The 23,145-nt window shown below is 39.9% G+C and overlaps 1 protein-coding gene across 5 annotated transcripts in view; it reads left to right on the forward strand.

Moving 5' to 3' along the window:
- The window catches only part of SMARCA2 (SWI/SNF related, matrix associated, actin dependent regulator of chromatin, subfamily a, member 2), a 181,968-nt gene that overhangs the window by 94,164 nt on the left and 64,659 nt on the right, over positions 1-23,145 (forward strand). For all 5 annotated transcript variants that reach the window (XM_030919245.1, XM_030919249.1, XM_030919247.1 and 2 more), the window contains exons 24-27: positions 3,238-3,401; positions 8,800-9,027; positions 12,555-12,632; positions 17,221-17,439. In XM_030919245.1, the coding sequence (XP_030775105.1) occupies positions 3,238-3,401; positions 8,800-9,027; positions 12,555-12,632; positions 17,221-17,439 (689 nt within the window). The remainder of the gene's footprint in view (positions 1-3,237; positions 3,402-8,799; positions 9,028-12,554; positions 12,633-17,220; positions 17,440-23,145) is intronic.

Consider the following 23,145-nt stretch of genomic DNA (forward strand, 5'->3'; position numbering starts at 1 on the left):
AAAGTCTGAAAGACCATGAAACTGATGGTAGTATTGAGCACATTAAATCTTGTGCCACTTGCAAAGAGTGTCTGCCTTTAGATAGACTCTTACATGGTGGTTTGAATCTCCCTGAACAATATTAAAAAGATTGCTGATGATCAGCAAAGATCTTGACTTGGAAATCTTTGACGGAAGTGGTTTTCTAGCAAATTCTAAACCTTGTGATGAGAAATGCCATTGTTTTGTATGAAAAATGACTTAATCTTTTTTATTGTTTTTTGTAATTTGTCAAGTTCCCAGCTATTTATACAGTTTATTTTATTTTATTTTATTTTATTTTATTTCATTTCATTCTATTTTGTTGAGACGAAGTCTCACTCTGTCGCCCAGGCTGGAGTGCATCTCAGCTCACTGCAACCTCCACTTCCTGGGTTCAAGCGATTCTTGTGCCCCACCCTCCCGAGTAGCTGGGATTACAGATGTGTGCCACCATGCCCAGCTAATTTTTGTATTTTTAGTAGGGACAGGATTTTATCATGTTGGCCAGGCTGGTCTTGAACTCCTGACCTCAGGTAATCCACCCACCTTGGCTTCCCAAAGTGCTGAGATCATAGGCGTGAGCCACCGTGTCTGGCCTATACAGTTTAAATACACACCAGATATATGGTTGGCCTATTTGCTTGAGGTATCTGGTATAGGGTCTGAAAACTCCTTTGACCAAATAATTTTATTTGGATATTCCTTTTGTTTTTCAGTGCTTTATTTGGCATGTAAGGTTATTTCATCCCAGTAGGCATTGGTTGTATTTATATCTTTTGTTACTGGCGAGATCCACGTCTGTTCTGCCCACGTGCAGTAAATCAATCACTGTGACACAGGTTTTGCAAAGGAGAAAAGATTTACTCACAAGGAAACCAAGCAAAAAGATGGAAGAACAGCCCTCAACTCTACCTCCCTGAAGATAAGGCTTAGGGATATTTATGGGGTAAGGAAGTGGGGTGGTATAAGGCACAGGGAAAGGTGATTGGCAGTGGGGAAAAATGAAGTCACAGGTTCATTCTACACAAGCATAGCCGGGGTTCATGGTGTTTCCGAGGACATACATGCAGAAAATGGCAGTGTTAGCGTGATCTGATGGTGGAGTTCTTGGCTCTCCAACATCAAAAGGCCATCTCTTGGGCACTTGCGCTCAGGCCTAGTTTAAGGGTCAGTGGTGTCAACCAGTTTGAAGTGGACAGAGCTGGCCAAAGTTCCTGAAAAACAACTGAAGTAACCATTGCCATGGTGACATATGCATGTTATCTGTAAAGTAGCCAGTGAAGGTCAAGTTTGAGCATTCAGCAGCAAGACCTTCAGCTACTGCAGCCTTCAGCTTCACGGAAAAAGAGAAAACAAAAAGAACAAAAAGCAAGAAACCCAAAGCATGCAGGGCAGGCAGACCTGATGAGATTAACTGTTTGGGTTCATTAATCCATGTGATTATCAGCTGGTTCATTTTCAGTTAATCAAAAACGGTTGAACTTCTATCCCGAGAGGATAGATGTGTATAGTTTTTGTACCCAGTTGTCAGAAACACAGATGCCATGATCTCTTCTTTCCCCATTTTAGAAGGAATTTTTGGTTTCTGTGGCTTTTCATTCAGTTTAAGGCAGAGGAGAAATATGTGAACCATTAATCCATGTGAGTAATTTTAAAAAAAATTCTTACAAAGATGATAGAGGTTTCACGGCAGAACAGAACATATCTTCCATTAGCATCGTGAACAGATAGTTCACCATGATCTCAGAAAGCCAATTCTGAAAATAAAAGAAAAAAGAGCCCCACACTGGAAAGCTCACTCATCAAAGCATGTTTAGTGCTCCTCCTCCAAAATCTAAACTCAGACAACTGATTGTGTCGGACCTCACCAGTTCACTAAACTCGAAACCTAACGTAGAAAGTAAATTGGGTCTAAAGAATGTGACTCCATTAAATGAGGAGAGCCCCCAAACTCCTCATTCCTAATCCTTGTTTGCTGTATGCAGGGAAGTGATTTGTCTTCTCCCTCCTCAGGAGGGCATTTGTTATTTTTATTAAATGTGAAAAACAGATTGTCCCCGATTTTGAGAACTTGGCCCTCATAGTAACTTGATTCATTAGCTGTAGTCACTTAAATGTTTTAATCCTCTGAAATAAATTGCTGGTATGTTTTCATCCTTAAAAAAAGAACAACATGGAAGAATAATATTTGAATAGCAGCCAGTCAGGGACTATCATGTAACATGCATACATATTTCCTAACAACCTAAAGCCTTTTTTCAAAATTCAGCGTCTAAGTGTTTCTGGTGAAATATGTTCAGATGGAATACCGGTTTTTTTTTTTTTTTTTTTTTTTCTCCCCTTCATGAACTTGCACTTCATGAAATGGCTGGGTAAATACATTACACATACATAATATGTGATTGAGTGGCTCATCCGAAATGCAAGAATGCCCCAAAAGTGAGCACCAGACTCTAAGGTTTGGTCCTCTCTGCTTATTGACTCTTTTGGAGCCTCCTCAGACCCCATGGGGCAAACCACACCCAGGTTTTTAACATGCTGCTCTGTTTAGTTGGTTTTGAACTCAATAGAGCAGGATGTTAATGTGAGAAACAGACTAAGAGATTTCTTGTTTTTTGTTGGGGGGGATTATTGTGGCTTTAAGTCTTGCTAAAAAGGATAAAATTATTCCATTTGCAAAAAAAAAAATTTTTCATTCATAATTTATGTTTTTATCAAACGGACCATACTTCAATCGAAACGGTAAAGCCTTAGTAAAGAACTTTCCTTTTTTTTTCTATTTTCTTGGCATAAAAAAGTCCTTGCTTTAATGCCTATTGGCAAAGTTTCTTCAAGCCATTATTACAGTTTTAAGTGCACGTGTGTGTGTGAGTGACAAGAGGGAGAGAGAGGAAGTGTGTGTGTTCTTAAAATTATTTGTTGTTATAAATCACAGAAATCCAAAACATGTTTTCAATGTTTTAGGTGAAAGTAAGGATTTTGTAAAATGTGTAAAGTTACAAAGATGCCTCGTCAGAAATGTTTAAGCTCTATCTTTTTTTTGTAATTGCAAAATGTTCAAAGTTTTTTTCCAGAAGTACAAAGCCCTGGAAATTACCTCATCAGTGTTAGGAGGAGTCTGGGTATATTTCTCGAAGGAAGCAAGCTTTTTTGTCTCGTTCTGTGCCATTTTCAGACAAGAGTTAATTGGCAAATTAATTTTTCTGATCCCCTTAGGCACCACCAAGTCTGAAGATCGTGCTGCTTTGCTGAAGAAATTCAATGAACCTGGATCCCAGTATTTCATTTTCTTGCTGAGCACCAGAGCTGGTGGCCTGGGCTTAAATCTTCAGGCAGCTGATACAGTGGTCATCTTTGACAGCGACTGGAATCCTCATCAGGTCTGTATGTCCCACTCAGGTGTCCAGGCCTCCCTCTGGAGAGCAGCTAAAAGATGATCAGTTTCATTATTCACATTTACGGGACAGAGCAAATATCTAAACGAGTGGGCCGGTGCTTTCTTGGAGCCAATTCTGGCTGTTTTCTCATCTCCCTTAGAGCATAGATACGAGGTCCCACATATGCCTTTGAAGAGCTGAAGTTTGAGGTAGAAAAACTTAGTTTCTGCTTAGTTTTAATCCCATCTCTTGGGATTGCCATTGAACAAAGTATATTTAATGAAGGATAAATCAAAAATGTTGTAAAATCATAGCAATAAGAACAATAGCAACCATCATTTATGAGCCTCTTAATCTGTGTCAGCCTCTTGGGCATTTTTTCATTCAGTTTCACAACAACCCTGTCAGACAGTTAATATGATTTGAATCTTTGCAGTCAAGGAAACTGAATCCTAGGCAGGGTAAGTAACTTCCCCAAGGCCAGTTAGTATTATGGTAGTTAACCTTTTATTTTGTGTTTTGTTTAAAGTCATCATCAAAACATATTCTAATGAGCATTTATTGTTGTAAAGCTCTTTTAGCCAGGTAAGTTCAGGGCTATCCTATTAAAGCAGTACTTTGATTTCTTTTTTTTTTCAATTGAGTGGGTCTCTTATGGCACTGGTTTTCTAAATTACTCTGGGAGGTGAGGCATCTGCCTGTAGGATATTGGGTACGATGATACTGGTCAAGTTTTGATTCATACTGGAGCAAATGTTGAATTCAAAACAGTAAAAATGAAGACCAGGTGTGGTGGCTCATGCCTGTAATCCCAGGACTTTGGGAGGTCGAGGCAGGAGGATTGCTTGAGTCCAGGAATTTGAGACCAGCCTGGGCAACATGGTGAAACCCTGTCTCTACAAAAAAAATACAAAAATTAGCTGGGCACAGTGGCACTTACACCTGTAGTCCCAAGATCCTCAGGAGGCTGAGGTGGGAGGATTGATTGAACCTGGGAGGCAGAGGCTGTAGTGAGCTGTGATTGTACCACTGCCCTCCAGCCTGGGCAACAAAGCAAGACCATGTCTCAAAAAAAAGCAAAAAGAAAATGGCAACTCTCACATAGGAGTATGAATTCTACATCAGCTTTTCGTAGGCTCCTTACTGAGCCCTGGTTTTCTCAACAGTAACACTATCTCACTGGGTTGCGAAGATTGAGCGGCAATGCCATATAGCGTCACTTTTGGCAGGAAATACAGTTCAGGGGTACATTAGGATTCTAAGGGAGCTTTTAAAAAATATACATGCCTGCTTTCTGTTCCCTCCCACTCCACCCTAGTTTTCTTATTCAGTGGAGCTAGGTGCTTCCTTTGAGCACTCCCAGGAGATTCTGAAATAGATTCTCATACAGATGAGGACCACTGATTTAAAGACTCAACTGTGGGTCCAAACCACCAACACTGGGCCATTGCGTGTACTTACCATTCTCTGTAGGTGAATAAATTAAGGCGACTATTAAAATTTTCTTATCTTGAAAAGGATTGGGAACCACCAGCACAGAATATATTAGTTCTAAGTCTTCAGGAAATATGGTTACATATTTTTATAAATATATAAAAGTGTTTTATTCCAAGGCTCAGGTAGAATTTATATTGATGTGAGAGATCTGCAGTTTTCCTTTTTGGCATTTTGGATTCAGTATTTCTTCCACAAACATTTATTGAGTGTCTGTTATGCAGCAGGCACTGAACTAGGCTGGGTATCTAAGGGGGAGGAAGGAAGATGTGATGTGACTCCTTGACTCCCCTCCTCCTGGTGTGCTCAATGTGATTGGATGTTTAGATTATCCTTCTTGCTGGTACCTAAGTATTGAGGACCATCTGTAGGTGAATGGAGAGTTTGCTTGTATTCTGTCTTCGGAGGTAAGCATTTCCACTGACTCTTAGATGTTTACCTTCACTGGCACAGTATAAATTCTAAAAGCCACTGTTCCAGGAAATGCTAATTTAACCTGGAAAATAACTCTGGAACATCTTTATGATGTTCTACCCCACCCCACCTCTCATTTTTTTTTTTCATTCTTTCTCTCTAGCTCTGTTAAAAACTTTGAGTTCTAGAATCAAAGTAAATTACAGTAACATGAAATAGTTCCCTCTTAACTACACGTGAACTAAAGCTTCGGCAGCAAAACACAGGATCCCAGATTTTCTCTGGTTAAATTTACCACAGGACCCTCACACTGGGGCTCTGCAAGTATTTCTAGCTGCCATAGGTAGATTTGCTTCCACCTGATTGAATAAACTGAGCTGACCAGATTTTTCATCTGTCACTGAACATGACCATTAGTTTGGTCAAATTTTTCTTTTGCAGGAATCAGTGATTTTAAAGTGATAAAGATCCATCTGAATTTTCATTTAAAAGGTACAGAACTCTACTAAATATTGTTAGGCACTTTGCAGACCTCACCTCAAGTAATCCTCAGAATATCTTATACATAAGGAAACCAGTCAATGTTAGCTTGCTCATGAGCGCCCCATCAGGATCATTCACACCCATGTCTGTTTAGGTTTCAGTTTGAATCCTGGGTTTGAGCTCTTTCTACCTTGCACCCTTGCATATAGATTGCACAGCCCCCAAAATGAAAATTGTGGAGGTGTTTTTATCAGGTTAATTTCAGCATGCATTGAAGAAAAATTTCTGTAAGTATGCATTATCATATTGAATCAAAATTAAGGCACATTGGTGAAAATAGGGGATTAATTTGACATAGGTTGACAGATGGCGGCCTTAATGTTGCTAATTGAGGACCCTACCTAGAAGCAAAAATAGAACTCAGGATTGTGGAATTAACAAAAAAATCACTACAGGTTGCCAAGACTCTCATTTCCAAACTGTTGATTAGAAACGTGGTTTGGTGCTTGTGTTTTTTACCCATGGAGCTGCAACTCTGTTGCTATTACGGAATGGTCAACCACATTTAGCTTGCAGACCCTCTTCTCAGATCAGGCTCTTAGCTTCGAGTATTATCAGACCTAAGTCAGTGTGATGAAGTTTCAGACCACCTAATTGAGATTTTAGAAATATTGAGTAATCCATCCAATAATTACAGCCCTTCTTTGTCACAATATTTCCCCCCACACGTCAGCTTAGAGACTCACAAGCTCACATTGCATTACACTTCTCCACCTAGAAATATTAGCTTTCGTGACCTTCCAATTAGATGGGTGATCTGAAACACACAAACATCACTGCCACCACCACCAAACAAAAGTAATTGCAGCAAATTCCCAAGGATTCTGTAATGTCTTACCTTGTTCGTATGTTGTCTGTGTGCCCTGCTTCCTCATCTACTCTTTTCGTATTCTGTCTGCTGCCCCCTGCAAGTAATATTTTTGTGGTTTTGTCAGCATCTTCTTGGACAAGGGTCAGCAATCTGCTCCTCACGGGCTCAGTCTGACCTGCCACTTATTTTTGCACCCCTGCAGGTGAAGAATGGTCTTCACTTTTTAAAGTATAAATTAGAAAATGGTGGGAAAAAAGAATATCAGCCTTCTGGTGAGAACAGTTCAATTTTTGCTTCTGGGCCAGACAGCCTAAAATGTTTACTAGTGCGCCCATTTTAGAGACTGTTTGTTGGCCTCTGTTCCAGGAGATAGTGAAAAGCCTGATGACACAGAGCTTGTCATCTTGACTGCTGTTAGCAGTTCTGGTGAAGATATGTTGAGAGGGACGGTTGAACTAAAAGCTTAAAAAGGAACTTTAGGGTGTTTTAGAGTTTTTTGTCCCCTTTGGATTTGAATGATCCACCTTACAGTCTCCTCTTTAGAAAATAATCTAATATAGATGGGTCCCAGCTGTTCTCATGGCTTAGCACTATGATATTGATATTAACTTATTCAGATATCTGCCGAGGAAAAACTTTTGCCTAATTGGCTACTTAATTTTAAAGGTCCCTGCAGCAAAAACAAATCTCCAGGGCAACCTTTTGCCTGCTGCCTTCTTGTGCTACAATAGGTGACCAGGAGACTTGTCTGGTCAAGAAGACGGGTTTACAGCTGTTGAGCATCAGCTCTGTACAAACTATGGTGCCAGGGCTGTGGGATACAGAAAACAGACCTTTGCCCTAAAAATCTATACAGTCTAATGGGAGACATGTGTAAACAACTAATTAGCATCAGTCCAGATAACATCACCTGGACCACAATGAATAAAAGCCATAGGCCAAGAAGTTTTTATTATGTAGCTGTAAAATTAGGTAACTCTGCTTCATGGGCTCATGAAGGTTTTTATTTAAAGATTTCATTAAAGCTTTTTTCTTATTATAAGTAACATTTAAAGCAGAAAAAAACAAAATGTAAGCAAAGTGAAGAAAATGAACTAACACCTATAATCTTATCACCTGGAGATTTATGTTGTTGGCATGTTGGTGTTTGTCCTCCTACCTGTTTCTTGATATAGATAAATGTGCACATGTAAGATCAGAATGCACATGGTTCTTTTTAACTTGTTTTCACTTATTATAGCTTTGTGTCATTAAATCTCCTACAATGTAATTTTTATGATACTTTGTTGATACGTACATATAGTAGGATACTATAATTTATTTAACCAATTCATTATTGTTGAATGTTTAATTCTTTTTTAAAAATAAAAATTAGAGATAACAAATTATTCTGAGAAGGTACATCCTTATTTCTAAATCTTTGTGCATAGCTATGATTATTTGTTTAGGATACATTTCCAGAAGTGGTATTTCTGAGTCAGAGACGTAGACTGTTTTAACGCTTCTAATAGGTAGTGACAAATTTCTGTCCCCAAAAGTTCACCAGTTGACTACCCAACTAGCAATCCTTTTCATTTCCCAAATTGAAGACTGAGTCTTTGATAAGGTTAGGTTCTAGGAAATTGACTACCTGAGCAATCACTGTGTGTGTATGTGTGTGTGTGTAGTAAGATGTATGTATGTATAATACCTGAATGTACAACAACTCAGTGATATTTTTAAAATAATCTTCAACACATCACACCAAAGAAAAGGCGTTTCTGGCAACTTAAGGTTAGTTGTAGGTGATATGTAAGTCATAATTCTGACATTGGATATTGGTGTCTTGTTTTATGTTTTAGATAGGGACTAAATCTGATGGGGAACCTAGAGATACATAAAAACAATATGATAACCTGGATTTCAAAACCTGAGATTTATTTCAGTTGGCTTGGTTAATTTAAACCCAGGTTTCTTCAACTAGGAATGACATTGAATTTTTCCAAACGTAGCTTGCGTATTTTTAAAATGTAAGCAAAATCTTGCTTTAGCGTAGGTGAAATACATAACCCTTCCATATTTCCCTCTGGGGTGGGGTCTGGTTTGGGATTCCTATGCCAGGCATCTCAGTCCTCATAGCATATTGTTCCCCCCAAACAGGATCTGCAGGCCCAAGACCGAGCTCACCGCATCGGGCAGCAGAACGAGGTCCGGGTGCTGAGGCTCTGTACCGTGAACAGCGTGGAGGAAAAGATCCTCGCGGCTGCAAAATACAAGCTGAACGTGGATCAGAAAGTGATCCAGGCAGGCATGTTTGACCAAAAGTCTTCAAGCCACGAGCGGAGGGCATTCTTGCAGGCCATCTTGGAGCATGAAGAGGAAAATGAGGTATTACAGAAAGCCCCAAGTTTATGAAATCAAACAGTGGCCTTTTGTCTCTGAAGGACTAAGAATAATCCCTTTGTTTAAAGAACTTCCTGGGCTGGTGTTAATGAAAATGAATAAATAAACTGCTGTTTTAGATCCCAACCACAGAAAGCCTCTGAAAGTTATCCAAAATGAGTGTCTTAAGAGTTATTGCTGGAGGAACCTCAAGGCTTGGCCTGTGGGTGCTCCCTCCTTTTTTCCAGGGTAGGAAAACCAGCTGCTTTATTGTACCATCGATGCTGCCTTCTGTAGGGCAGATGCAGAACTGCAGAGAGGGTACTTTAGGGACAAAATCAGCCGGACGAGACAAGACATAAATGGAACAGGGCTTCTTTCTCCCATCCTCCAGAGCCCTCTGTCTCTTTTGCCTTTTGATCAGGGATTGCAGAGCCTGACGTGTTTGTAGGACAAACCTTCACAGCCATCTTCTGCCCATTTAGCTATACTTGCTCTTGGAAAGCATGACCTTAACCTATACTTCAAATTTTTCTTTAAGAGCTGTCTGAAGGTCGGGAAAAATACTGATTGAACAGTCTTTATTTGTCAGGGTTGTATGAAGAATGTATTGATGAGGTTTTTATTAGGGGAATGTTGGGTTGTCATTTGTATTATTTTTAGATTGCCAGCGTTAGTAATTTTATAATATTCATTCCAAAATGGATTTGAAATAGATTTTTAAACATATGTATATAGTGTAGCAAACTACAGAATATCAGCAGCAGTCCTTACCATAAAACTGACTGGGGATGAACATATTTTTTGTGTGTGCCCATACTTATAAATTGAAGAGTAAGTTTACCTTACATATTCATGTGGAATACTGTTTTCATTGCATATATTAGATATAATTTGATTTTTGCCTTAAATAGGATATGTGTTTTTTCAGTCTTCTGTAAATTATGAACCTGAGTCTTTTAAAAGTCTTATAAACAAACACTCCTCAACTTACAATGGTGTTATATCCCGACAAACCCATCATAACTTGAAAATATCAGGACATGGCCCCATCTTAAGTCTAGTGGAGTACTGAATGTGCATCCCTTCTCCACCATCATAAAGTCGAAAAACCCTAAGTCCAACCATTGTTAAGCCAGAGACTGACTACACACACATATATATATACACATATATATATATACACACGTATATACATATATATACATATATACGTGTGTATATATATATATATATATATATTCTGAAATGAATCTACATGTGAAGTAGAGCTTGATATTTAAAGGAATCCTGAACTGAACCCATTTGCAAATTGAAGAGCACTTTTGTATTATGCCTCCTAATTTGTCGGTCTTATATTTTTGATTAGCTATCCACTGAGTTTCATGAAAATGATGAAAAATACATATGCACATGCACTCACGATCCACGCACATTTGAAAAATTTTTATCTCAAATAATTTATAATTTCTGATTCTAGAAATTGAATATTTGATACAGATATAGAGTCAGATTGTCAGGTGATTTTTTGTTGTTGTCGTTTATACACTTGGACATTTCCAAAAGAACAATATGGCGAATGATCTATACTGTGACAAAGCAGATGTGAGCAGAGCTGACACTCAGCCTGTCGTCTCCACTACATTTTTGCTTATTTATTTTGTGTAGGCCTTGTGAAAATAGTACCTGGTCTGGTTGAGAATCAAGGAAGCCTAGAGTTTTCCAGCCTTCCTAAGCTGCAGGGAGATGCTGATCTCTCCTGGGCCCGAGGGCTGCCAGGTGGGGCCTGAAGTGCACTCCCCTCCCAGTTGTCCTGCCAGCAAGGCTAGCTGTGAGCAGCCTTGCTGAGGCTCCATGTCCCTTCTTGGCTACCAGTGTGTCAGACAAATGTTACCATTTTCAGGGGGGCCTGTGTCCTCATGTAAAGATGTTTGAAAACACTGAGAGACTGCCGTCAAAGGCTCTGGTCCTGAAAGATCAGGACAACGTAGGCTGGCATCACCGTGGTTGACGTGACCATGAAGTGCTGGGGCACAAAGAACCCAGGAAGATGCATTGTGCACTTCCAGCCATTTGGTTTTCCATGAAGGTCATAAACAGGCAGGTTTCTTGCCACTTTACAAGAGAATCTTTTCATCTTGGGCTTGCGGTCGTCTAAGGCCCTCATTGTACAGGTGATGAGAGGATAATGTGTGGTTCTAGAAAGAAAGTAGGCAAAGCGGGACATCTGTTCACCAGAGGAGACATTACCAGATATTTTGTACTGTGAAGTCTGAACCCACTCCCAGCTAGTCTGTGTCTTTGTCAGATGAAATGTGATATTTAGACAGATTGACTGTAATCAATCTGGAGGTGAACTAGAATAGGTTTTTCAGAAGTAATTATCTTGAATTGTAGATTTTTTACTTTATTGGATTGCATTCATTTCTAACACTTATTAAGTTCCTGCAGTGCGAAAGGCGTTATCTTGGGAGCCGACATAGTCATCTCATTTGAGCCGCTAGTACACTCATACTCTTTCTCTAAAACAAGTTGCCTCTTTTTGAACATATAGTTTGTGAAATTGGATGTTTGAAGTTCCGTATTTTCCCCTTTCTTCCCTCAGCTGATACACTGAAATTCCCCATTTGATTTTTAACAAACCTACTCAGCATATTATAAAAATAACTTGGGAAGATAAGTCCTGTAGCATATGCCCAACTTTTAGAATCATTTTTTGAAAGTGTAGAAGTCATCCCATAACATTGCTGAAAATCCTGAGAACTGTTGGTTTCTGAGGAATTAGCAGAGAGATAATGTACCTTTGTTTGACATAATATAAAATGAAAATTTTAGCCCATATGTAATTGCTTTCTCTGCTTCATTTAAATTATTTTAATTAAGTATAATTTTGAGGGATTTTTTTTGCTACTGATACCTTTTTAGTTATCCCATTCATAGCTCCAATCATCAACAATAATAATGCCCAAAGAAATATATTAAACACACTTCAAAGGCTATATATTTGGCATATATATGTGGTTTTTATCATCTTAGTGCCTAGTAACAAGGTTTCCCATACTTATATTTTTTGTAAGGATTTGAAAATAAGCACTTATATTTGGCATAAGGTAAATGGAGTTAAAAGAATTAATGTCAGGTACTTTTTCATATGGATTTCCTTATTAAAATCCTACATCCCCCTGTGAGGTAGATGTCATACCCATATGACCAATGAGGTCACTGAAGCGGGAAGACATGAAGTAACTTGTTTTAAAAGTAACAGAATCAAGATACACACCCAGGAGAACTCGTATTTCTTATAGTGCACCACGTTTCCACCCTGAACAGATTTTGCTCTGGGAAGATGGTTTTAATAGCTCGTAAAATAAAAATGGCAAGTACTAAATCCAGCAACCCCTTCCCTTTTCTTTCTGGCTTGAGAAATGGGACTCCTCTGGTCTGGAGGACAGATCACTTACTTGTTTGTACCTTGCCCCAGCTGTCCAGGCTCTCTCCTAAAACCTGTTAAATCACTTTGTTTTTAACCCCAGGAAGAAGATGAAGTACCGGATGATGAGACTCTGAACCAAATGATTGCTCGACGAGAAGAAGAATTTGACCTTTTTATGGTAATGTTACAGAAAATCATGAAAACAAATGCTTTATTCCCCTGCCCTTTTTTCTGTTAAGTAGAATGTCTGGAGCCTGCGTGCCTGGCAGAACTTCATTCGTAAAGCCTGTGCCTTTCCTTCAGTTCAGAGGCTGCAAACTGGCTGGAGTTAGCCTGCAGACATATTTTGTTTGGCCCATGCAGCGTTTTTTAAAATTTCCCATTCATTGCCAACATAAAAAAGAATCCTGATTTCTGGCTTCTCTTGAAAAATGAGATTGGGCAGTACCAGGCCCACATCTTTGTGTGGAAACAGTTGGCCAGGGCTGAGTAGCAGCTGCACTCTCTGGACAGGCCTTGTGGTCTACAGCTTACCACAAACCCCCTCCTGCTCCCAGTTCGTTTCTAATCCCAGGCCAATGTCATTCAGGAAGCCTACCTGGCTCCTATAGGCATTGGAACTTACCATGTCCTTACAGGATCAAAGCAAACATGCTCCTTAGGGAGATAGGTGGACAACAGCAGCTAAAACAGCACAGGTGTGCCTCTTCAAACTGTTGACGAGAGGCTGCTTAAATGAATGGGAACCTTGAAGGTGTGCATAAAGGTGTAGCCTTCATTTAAGGATCAAAACCAGTTGGATTTCCCTCCAGTATCTTCAATCATTTTTATCTTCATCAAAGACTGATTACAGAGGGAGTAAATAGAAACCATAACTTTGGTGGATGAATGCTGCAGAACCCTAAAGTTAGAGGCCCCAAATTTGAGTGCCATCAGATCTTACATGAGTAATTTGCATGTGTGAAGCAAGTGGGCAGAGGTAGGTGTACTGGAGATGCTTTGTCTATGGGAGCACAGAGCTGCAAGGTAGAAATGTGAGACCTGTGTCGCCAGAAATGACAAATTTTCAAGGGGAGCTGGAAGTATAGTCTTTTATATGTGATCTCTAGATTTTAAAACATTGCAACTAAATTCAACTTTTTAAGTCATTATATAACACTGCATGCCAAACAAAACACAACTGTGGGCCAAATATGATCCACAGGGTTTGCAATCTCCACGTTTTTAGCCGAGACAGAATGGAACTCTAGCAGTTTGGAGAGGCTTATGTTATTTTGGGGTTTTGTGTGTGTGGCTTTTTTTCTGGGAACATTGATTGTATATAATGATCCACAATAAAAAAATACATAATTCTTTCTCAGAAAAAGGCAGGTAGCTGTGGGAATAATTCCTAAACTGGAATATGCACTCCCCTTTCTCCCTCCATCCCCAAAATGAACCACCCTTCCCAAGTAAAGCTATTTCAGAGAGGAATGGCAGTAAGAAAGACTTAACAGCATGGTCAATGTAGGGCATTCATAAAATCTAAATTTCTTAACTCACACTGGTCACCATAATCCAAGATGACAATATTCTCTATTTAGGGAGTTTAAGGATACACATCAGAAATAGACATCCTCTCTCTCCTTGAAGAACTAATTAAAAGGCAGGTTACTGGGGAACACCCAAGCAAGAGGCCCTCAGGTGATCACTCTTAGGCAATAATTCAGCACTGCTAAAGCCTCAGATACTCTCAAGACACTGGAGAGGACAAGCTGCTTGCCATTATACAAATTAGATTAGGCCCAGAAATGGAGAATTCCATCAGCACCCCTGAAGTAAGGGGGTAAGTGTACTTTTCTGCCTTACTTTGGGCTCTTTGTAGAAATTGAAAACCTCAGAAACAATCTGAATGTCTCGGAAGGCACAGCCTTCTTTTAACTTGGGACTATTTTACCACTCAAAGAACAGGCTTGTAACACAGGTGAGGCTGGCTAGGGAACACTTTTTGTAGGCACTTTGATTTTGTGAATTTTCTGCTTGTTTCTTAAAGGCTGGCTTCTATTTTGAGGATTAGATAGATTTTAGGTTTGGTTTAGTTTCTTCTAATCCACTGGCCGCCTTTGGCCAGTTCACTATTCCTTAGCATCTCTACCTGGGGGCGGGAAATAAAATTTGAATCTATATCAGCTACAGTTTAAAAAGTTTGGTGAGAAACAAGAATGGAATGTGAGCTAGGATAAATCTATGGATTTTAAATATTTAAACTCTTTATTAGAAAAGAATGAGTTCTCTGTAAAATTAATGCAAACTTATTTGATTTTATATCATAGACACTGTGGTTTACGCGTGATAAGCAGTTTCTTTAAAATAAAACCTTTTTTAAAAAGCATGTCTTGCTTTCTCCTTCTCAAAATGTAACTTCAGAAAAAGTTATCTTTTATACCAATTACTTAGGAATCTTACCAAAAAGATCTTTGGCAGCTCAAGATATGCACCTGAAACATTTTGCTAACATACAAACATTAAGCTTGTAGATGCTATGTTCTCTACAAAGGGAAAAAGTGCTTTTAAAACTAATTGTACTTGTAAGTATAAGGTTAATAATCAGATCTCAAGACCAATTATTCACAAAGTAACTAAATAGTAAGTTTGACTTTTGCCTTAATGTTGACTTAAGATTCTTTATTGGTATTTTGTGGGTAGAAATCTCTAGGGAGAGATGCAGTTATTAAGACTTTAAGCTTATCTTATTTAATCGAATCTGCCTTTCCTAAAAGAAAAAAGAAACAAGTGCATAATTTTCTTTTCTGTCAGAAAAGATTTATTTTCTCAATTGTGGACAAATATATTAGCAATAATAATGCCTATAGAAATATATTGATTAAACATACCTCAAAGGCTATTTTTTGGCATAGATAATAGTAGCGGTAAAACCAAAGACTGAAATGACAATATTTTGTCGACTGAAATGACAATATTTTGTCGACTGAAATGACAATATTTTGTCATCTCGGTATAGGACATTAACAAAAAAGTTTTTTTCTTACTAGCTATCTAATAACTGTTAGGAGGTTGCCTTATGAAACCCCTCTTTAGATACTGCTGTAAACAAGGCAACCTCTGTGTGCCCATTATGAAGGTTTGGTGGATCCCATTTCTGATACCAAAGCATTAGAAGACAAGATTAAGCATCGTGAGCTAATTATAGCACATGACAGAGCAGGGTGCCCACATTTATCAACCAATGGGACTTCACCCGTCTCCCAAGCCTACCAGATTCTGGGAAATGTAATGACATCCAAAAATGTGGAAGAAGCATAGTTTAAAGGGCTTTGACCACTAATTTTAAAACAGGTTCTAAGGCTGGGCGCTGTGACTCAAGCCTGTAATCCCAGCACTTTGGGAGGCTGAGACAGGAGGATCACGAGGTCAGGAGATCGAGACCATCCAGGCTAACACGGTGAAACCCCATCTCTGTGAAAAAATTACAAAAAAAAAAAAAAACTAGCCGGGCGAGGTGGCAGGTGCCTGTAGTCCCAGCTACTCGGGAGGCTGAGGCAGGAGAATGGCGTAAACCCAGGAGGCGGAGTTTGCAGTGAGCCAAGATCGTGCCACTACACTCCAGCCTGGGCGACAGAGCGAGACTCCATCTCAAAAAAATAAATAAATAAATAAAAATAAAATAAAATAGGTTCTAGAGGTCATATTTGGGTATGCATAGATATTTATTTACATTTTATCAGTTTTAGCTTTTAAGGAAACGTTATATTGAATCCCGATTTCAGTACGGTAGAACCAAAGGAAAAGGGAAAAGGTAAATAACAATGATTGATGGTCCATTTCATTGTGGAAATGACACATCTAGCTAGTGTTTATACAGAACTAATGTTGATGGAAATGCAGTGGCAGATTAATTTTTTAAAATCCATCATATTGTTTAGTTATAGATTAAAGCCAAGTGTGTGGCCCTAAGTTTATTTACAAGTCAACTGGATTATTAAAAAGAGAGAAGGTGGGGAAGTAGGCATTTTGAAGGCTCTGAAAGGAAGCCATTTCGCTTACAACTAGACCAGTTGGAAGGCGATTACCTCTGAGTTCTGTCTCTCTATGGTATAATACTTTTGTAAGAGCCCAAAGTTTAAAATGTAAAGAATTCAAGAGCATTCCTCCCATGAGCAGTGCCCACAAGGTATTGAAAATTTAGTATATTCATGGCCAATGGACTAGTGAAACCATTTATGTCTCTTCCACATGTCCAGCTGTGGTTAGCTATTCTGTACTGCTACCTTGGGTCACCTTTTTTTTTTTATTCCTGATTGTTCAATTCAAAACACAACCCCTACTGAATAAAAGGAACCTTTCTTAAAGATCTTTCTTTTCTATACTCAAAGAATAAGTTTCTTCCAGGGAAGCAATGAGGTGTATAGCCAAGAGGTCATATTTTAAAAATGCATTCCCAGTTTGAATTTTTCCACTATTACTTGAAAGAGGAAGCTTTGTACACACACACACACACACACACTAAGAAAAGGAAATTCTTAAAGAGTACTTTTTAAATGTGTGAGTAAGTTTCAAAAGATGGGTACAGAGGAAGGGAAGGGATTTTCCTTAGTGGAATCTCTCCCTAGATATTTAGGGATGAGCTAGAACAAGTCAACCAGGATGAGAGAGGTTGAAAGGGACCCTGTAGCCATAGGGAATGACTTGGGGAAGTTGGATGTACTGTAAAGTCTGTACCATACAGAAGCCCTGACTTTCGGTGACCCTCTTATTAATGTCTCCAGCGGATGGATATGGACCGGCGGAGGGAAGATGCCCGGAACCCGAAACGCAAGCCCCGCTTAATGGAGGAAGATGAGCTGCCCTCCTGGATCATTAAGGATGACGCCGAAGTAGAAAGGCTCACCTGTGAAGAAGAGGAGGAGAAAATATTTGGGAGGGGGTCTCGCCAGCGCCGTGACGTGGACTACAGTGACGCCCTCACAGAGAAGCAGTGGCTAAGGGTGAGTGTGGCTTTTCTAACCTGTTCTCACTAGGTGGAGTGTTTTTGGTGGCTTGGAGAAACTAGGGGCCTAGAGCTGGAATTTTCTGAGGAGGATGAGTTTGCAATCAAATTGAATTTTCTGAGCAGGATGAGTTCGCAATCAAAGGGAAGGAGCTTTTGAACACAGAAGATAAAGTCATTCTATTGTTGCATGAAAAGATAAAGTCATTCTGCATTTCAAGGCAGTGCTTGGAAAAAATACCAGAATTTTTTTGCTAGAGCAGAACTGGCCATTGGAAGCACAGGATGATGAGAGCTATGAGACCCACTAATGTTTTATGACCAATTGCCTGATCATGCCTCACTCTCCCACTGAGAATCAAAATGTGGAAGGGCCCCTTAGAGATCTTTTTAATTGTTCCCCCTGACTTCATGGTCTTTAATCGAGGTTTTACTTCTGCAGGGTCTGCACAGATCTTTCAGGGATAGCAGAGTTTTTGCTAACTGTGTTGTTATTTTGTAGACCCATAGTACTTTTAGAGCCGGAAGGTGCCTTTGTACTTGCTTAGTTTGATGAAGAAATCGAGGCCCAGAGAGGTGACATGGCTATGCAGGACCCACAGCTGGTTAGAAAGCACAGAATCGGTGGGTGCTTATGTATCTGCATGCTTGATTTCGGCTTGATCTGATCTGTCCCTCACAAACACAGACTAGAGCCTGGGACTTGGGTCACCGATGCTTGGAAATGTTATTTGGGAGTTTGGTTATGTTATTTCCCCTTTGGAAAATGGTGATTTCTCATTTTGACTGAGGACTGAAATCTCAGAATGTTCCTTGGGCAGCACAGAAATATCAAAATGCTTAGGAGTCGCATGTGTGAACTCTGAGGCCCGGGTGACTGTTCCATTTGAAGGGTTAGCTCTACTTCCCATTTTTGGGAGTAGACTTAGTACCTAGAAAGGCACAGCAACCTGGGACATGCAGTCCAGACACAGCCAGTAAATGCATGCTGGAAATAGTAAGTGCAGTTGGGTAAACACCAAGCAAAACAAAAGCTTTGGGGAGTTGTTCATTTTATCCAAAGGGAATACAGTTCCCAAGCTTTGTGAAACATGGATTTTAGGACCCAGGTTTTAAGTAGGTAGGTGAGTAGAACGGCAGTGGGCAGAATTTTGAGATTATATATCGATGGTGAACAGGTCTTGTCACCGCTTGAGATGTGATTTACTCAGGATGTTGTATGATGAGAGGGATGTGACCTGAATTTTGAAAAGATGGGGGAGCCTGTGATTTTGAAAAGTGCTGCTCATTATTTGTGGTTGAACAATTGTGTATAAAACATAACATTTGTGTGATTAGTTTATTGTCATATCCAGTCAAATATTCCAGTGACCTCAGAATATGATTTTATGAATTTTGTTTCACTGTTGAGATTATAGTAATGTAATTAGGATTCATTCTATAATATGAAAAGTTTTTTGGTTAATATGTATTTCTGAGCTTGGGAAAACTTTTATTTAAGCAATAAATTGAGTACCTGGAGTATTGTTACAGCAGATGGGACAACAATGATCTGGGCCACCTTTTTTTTTTTTTTTTTTTTTTTTTTTTTTTTTTTTTTTTTTTTTTTTTTTTTTTAAGACGGAGTCTCTCTCTGTCACCCAGGCTGTAGTGCAATGGTACGGTCTCAGCTCACTGCAACCTCTGCTTCCCGGGTTCAAGTGATTCTCCTGCTTCACTCTCCCCAGTAGCTGAGATTACAGGAGCACATTACCACGCCTGGCTAATTTTTATATTTTTAGTAGAGATGGGGTTTCACCATGTTGGTCAGGCTGGTCTCAAACTCCTGAGCTCAGGCGATCCACCTGCCTCAGCCTCCCAAAGTGCTGGGATTACAGGCGTGAGCCACTGCGCCCGGCTGGGCGAAAGTTTTAAAGCTAAGCTTTAATATGTTTACTCTCCAGATATTAAAAGCAAAATAACCTTGTTTATTGGGCAAGAATGTAGCTGAACTTACTTTTTTAAAATAATCATTGGGAATTGCCCTTAAGAAAACCAACATTATGAATCTCAGGAAGTTTTCCAGTTTAAGACATCTGTTTTTTTTTTTTCCTCTCTTTTTCATTCAGTTTCTATCCCTGATGATAGAAACACAGTGCCTAGCATAAAGACTCAGTGAGTATTTGTGAAAATGAAAGTACAAACTTAAGAGGAAAGGGAAAGTGACTAACTTATCAGCAGTGTTAGGAGAGCATTTCTCTTTTTAGTGCATCTAGTAGACTTCTTTTATCTACAGCATGCACATTTAAAAATGGAAAATTAGTTTGTTTTACTAAACTACACTGTGAAAATTTGTTTTTATAATTGTAATTCTACAATGCCTTGCAATATACTAAGTCATCCAAGAAGGACGAAACTATTCTCAAAACAGCTTTATTGTAACATCTCTTTTTGTAATCTAATCTTTTGAAAACTGCATGCCCATATCTGGTATGAAACTGACAACTTGCTATTAACTAGGACATGCAATGGATGCAACATGCCCCATGGCCTAAACATGCAAAGTAGATGCTTCCTGTCTTTGGTGTTCACCAGCAGCAATCCTATTTAATATTAGCCTGTTAAGCTTTTTTGATGATAAAACGATATTGAAGGGGTTCTCATGGGCCTGGATGTGAAGAGATGTTCTCTACTGGCTTATGATTTAACACATTGCGTGAACCCAGCCAACATGGCCTTGAAAGGGAGTTTGGCAAGGACCACGTTGTGTAAGAAATGCTGTAACAGGGCTAAAATAATTCTTCTTTTTCCTGGCAATGTTGTACAAAGCCTGCTTGGCAGAGACATCGAAGATACATAGCATCGCAGAGCTGCAAGGCAGTTGAATGGAACAGCTTCCCATCCCTTGCTTAAATCACATTCTCTGCAATCTCTGTGCCAGGAGGCTGGCCATCCCTAAAAGGAAAAACTACCTTTTTTTCTATGTAGCCCCTCCAGTTCATGGTCAGCTCTGATTAATAGTTCTTCCTCCCTTTGAATAGAATCTTCTTTCCTTGTAGCTTCTCCTTACAGGCCTTGATTCTTTTCCCTGGGGTGAACAGAACAGTATTTTTTTCTGTCTTTAGCATCACAGCCCCATGGATAAAATGTTTGCAGACTCATGGTAAGTCTGGACTGAACTTTTCTACCTTCCTCTTTCTCTTGAACTTTCATCCTCCTTCAAGGCCCAGTTCAATTGCTACTCTGTGGCGCCTTCACAGATAAATATTCATTGCACTTTTAATTGTCCTCTTAACATTTTTTTGCTTGTCGTTCAGTTACAGTTTCCTAGTATTCTCGGTAGTTGCCAACCTGCCTGCTTTCCTGACTAGTTGATAAGCTGGCTCTGTATCTTGTTAGAATTTAGGACTTCTGTGTACAAATACTAAGTGCCCATCAATTGCCAAATTGAAATAGCACTGGAGTGACAGATAAGGGTATAGATAGATGTGGGTAATGTTCACTGCTGCAACAGATGGACCTCAACATGCCCTGTCCATGGACCTATCCAGAAAAATAAATAAAAGTTGATTTGTCACTTCCATGAAAGTCCATAGTAGGTGTTCTTGATTGGTGAAGACACCTGTTCTCCATAGGGTCATTCAGGGATCCAGACTGACAGAGCCTCTGCCAACTTGGTCATCTCCATCCACTTGAGCTGGAAGTGGGGAAAACAACATGAAGTAGTGAGTGTGGAAGTCTAATGGGCCCTGCCTAAATGGTTATAATTCCATTGGCTAGAATTTGGTTATGTGGCCACTCCAGCTGCAAAAGAGACGGAAATGTGGTCTGGCTGTGAGCCCAGGAAAACAAAATTTTGGTGAATATTTAGCTATCACTGCCTCAGCACACTTAGGTTAAATTTAAGTGTTATGGTCACTTTCTTTGCAAATGGTGTTATGGTTTCATTGTAAACAGGTTTTATTTTGTAATCATGGCATGCTAAAAATTCCTACAGTGTCCTTTAGAGAATCTATTTAGTTGGTAGAATTTAAAATTTTTCTGCATTCATAATGTTGTTTTTAATCAGGAGGATCACAATTTCAAACACAGTTCAATTTTTTATTTAAAGGTATTTTACATTGTTTTGAAATTCCTATTTCCACTGAGGAAACCTAAATGTCTTTAGTGTTAGCTGGTCTCGAGTTAGCATCATCTTTTTGTGGTAGTCAGTTCAACATTCACTTACCCTCTGGGCTGTTTCTCTCTCCCACTTGGGGCTCCCATCCCATCTTCCTCTCCAAGGTGGCATCTGGATAAAGATGTGGTGTTTAAGCATGGCATTGGGGGCAAGCATCCTGGTTCTCCTGCTCCCCATGGGTCTCCACTGACCTCAGCATACAGCTGCTGGTCTGTTCTGTCCTGGGAGGTCTTTACATGCAGCTGGTTTCATCTCATTGTTTTAGAGACCTTGATGACATGTGCTATTGAAATCTGGAGCCTGGCCACAGGCACTAGTTAGAAGCTGTCCTGCATTCTCACATCTCATAAGACCTCTGGCCTCTTTGGCCTCATGGTGCTCTTAGCTGTTTTGTGTTCTGTTTGGAAGTCTGCAAACCCTACTTGACTGATTTCTCCACACTGTGCCAGAACATGCAAGGTGCAGTGAAACTGGCCCCTTCCTCAACAGTTGCTAAGTCACCATCAAGGGTTGTCAAACCTGAAGCTTCTAGAATCTGACGGTGGGGTGGGTCCTAGAGCTTTTTAAAGAAAGCAATTCAAAAATGTTTTAAGTTTTGCAAATTGTATAAAAGTATGTAACTGTATTTGGGATCACATAGTGAGGGGTCCTACCAGAGCTTTGGAAGGAGCTTGTGAGTGACAGGCCTAAAGCCCAAGCTTCATTAGCTTTCCAATAAATCCACCTTTAGCAGTTTTAGTGCCTCATTCTCTTCATCTCCACTCAACCTCTGCCTCCAAACACCCCAGACTTGGATTCTAAAGGGGGAGTATTGCATTTCAACCCAACTGCAATTCAGTGCTGGCACAAACTAGCCAGACTTAGCACAGACTCCATAAGTTGAAGGGCATAGTCCCCAGCAAGACTTCCCTGACTTCAGACACCAGCCACACTTTGGGGGTCTCGAGGCCCCCCACCCTTTTGACTGACTATAAATCCAGGGGCTCATGAATCCTTTGGGTTTGATAATTTGCTAGAATAACTCACAGAACTCATTAGCAACCAATTCAGATTCATTATGAAGTATACAAATCAAGAGAACTAGGCCAGACACTGTGGCTCACGCCTGTAATCCCAGCACTTTGGGAGGGCGAGGCAGGTGGATCATGAGGTCGGGAGATCGACAGCATCCTGGCTAACATGGTGAAACCCCATCTCTACTAAAAAATACAACAAATTAGCCAGGCGTGGTGACACGTGCTTGTAATCCCAGCTACTCGGGAGGCTGAGGCAGGGGAATCGCTTGAACCCAGGAGGTGGAGGTTGCAATGAGCCAAGATGGCGCCTTTGCACTCCAGCCTGGGCGACAGAGCGAGACGCCATCTCGAAAAAAGAGAACTAGCCAAATAAATGGAGGCACAGGATGCAGTCTGGGAGGAAACCTGGACTCCTCTGTCTGCTCCTCGTGGAGTCAGCGTCCATCAGTCTTCCAGCTCCTCAGTGTGTTCACTAACCAGGGAGTGCTACTGGGCCTTGATGTCCAGAGTTTTCAGTGGGGTTTCATAA

This window comes from Rhinopithecus roxellana, chromosome 16, assembly GCF_007565055.1.
Source record: "Rhinopithecus roxellana isolate Shanxi Qingling chromosome 16, ASM756505v1, whole genome shotgun sequence".
Lineage (NCBI taxonomy): Eukaryota > Metazoa > Chordata > Mammalia > Primates > Cercopithecidae > Rhinopithecus > Rhinopithecus roxellana.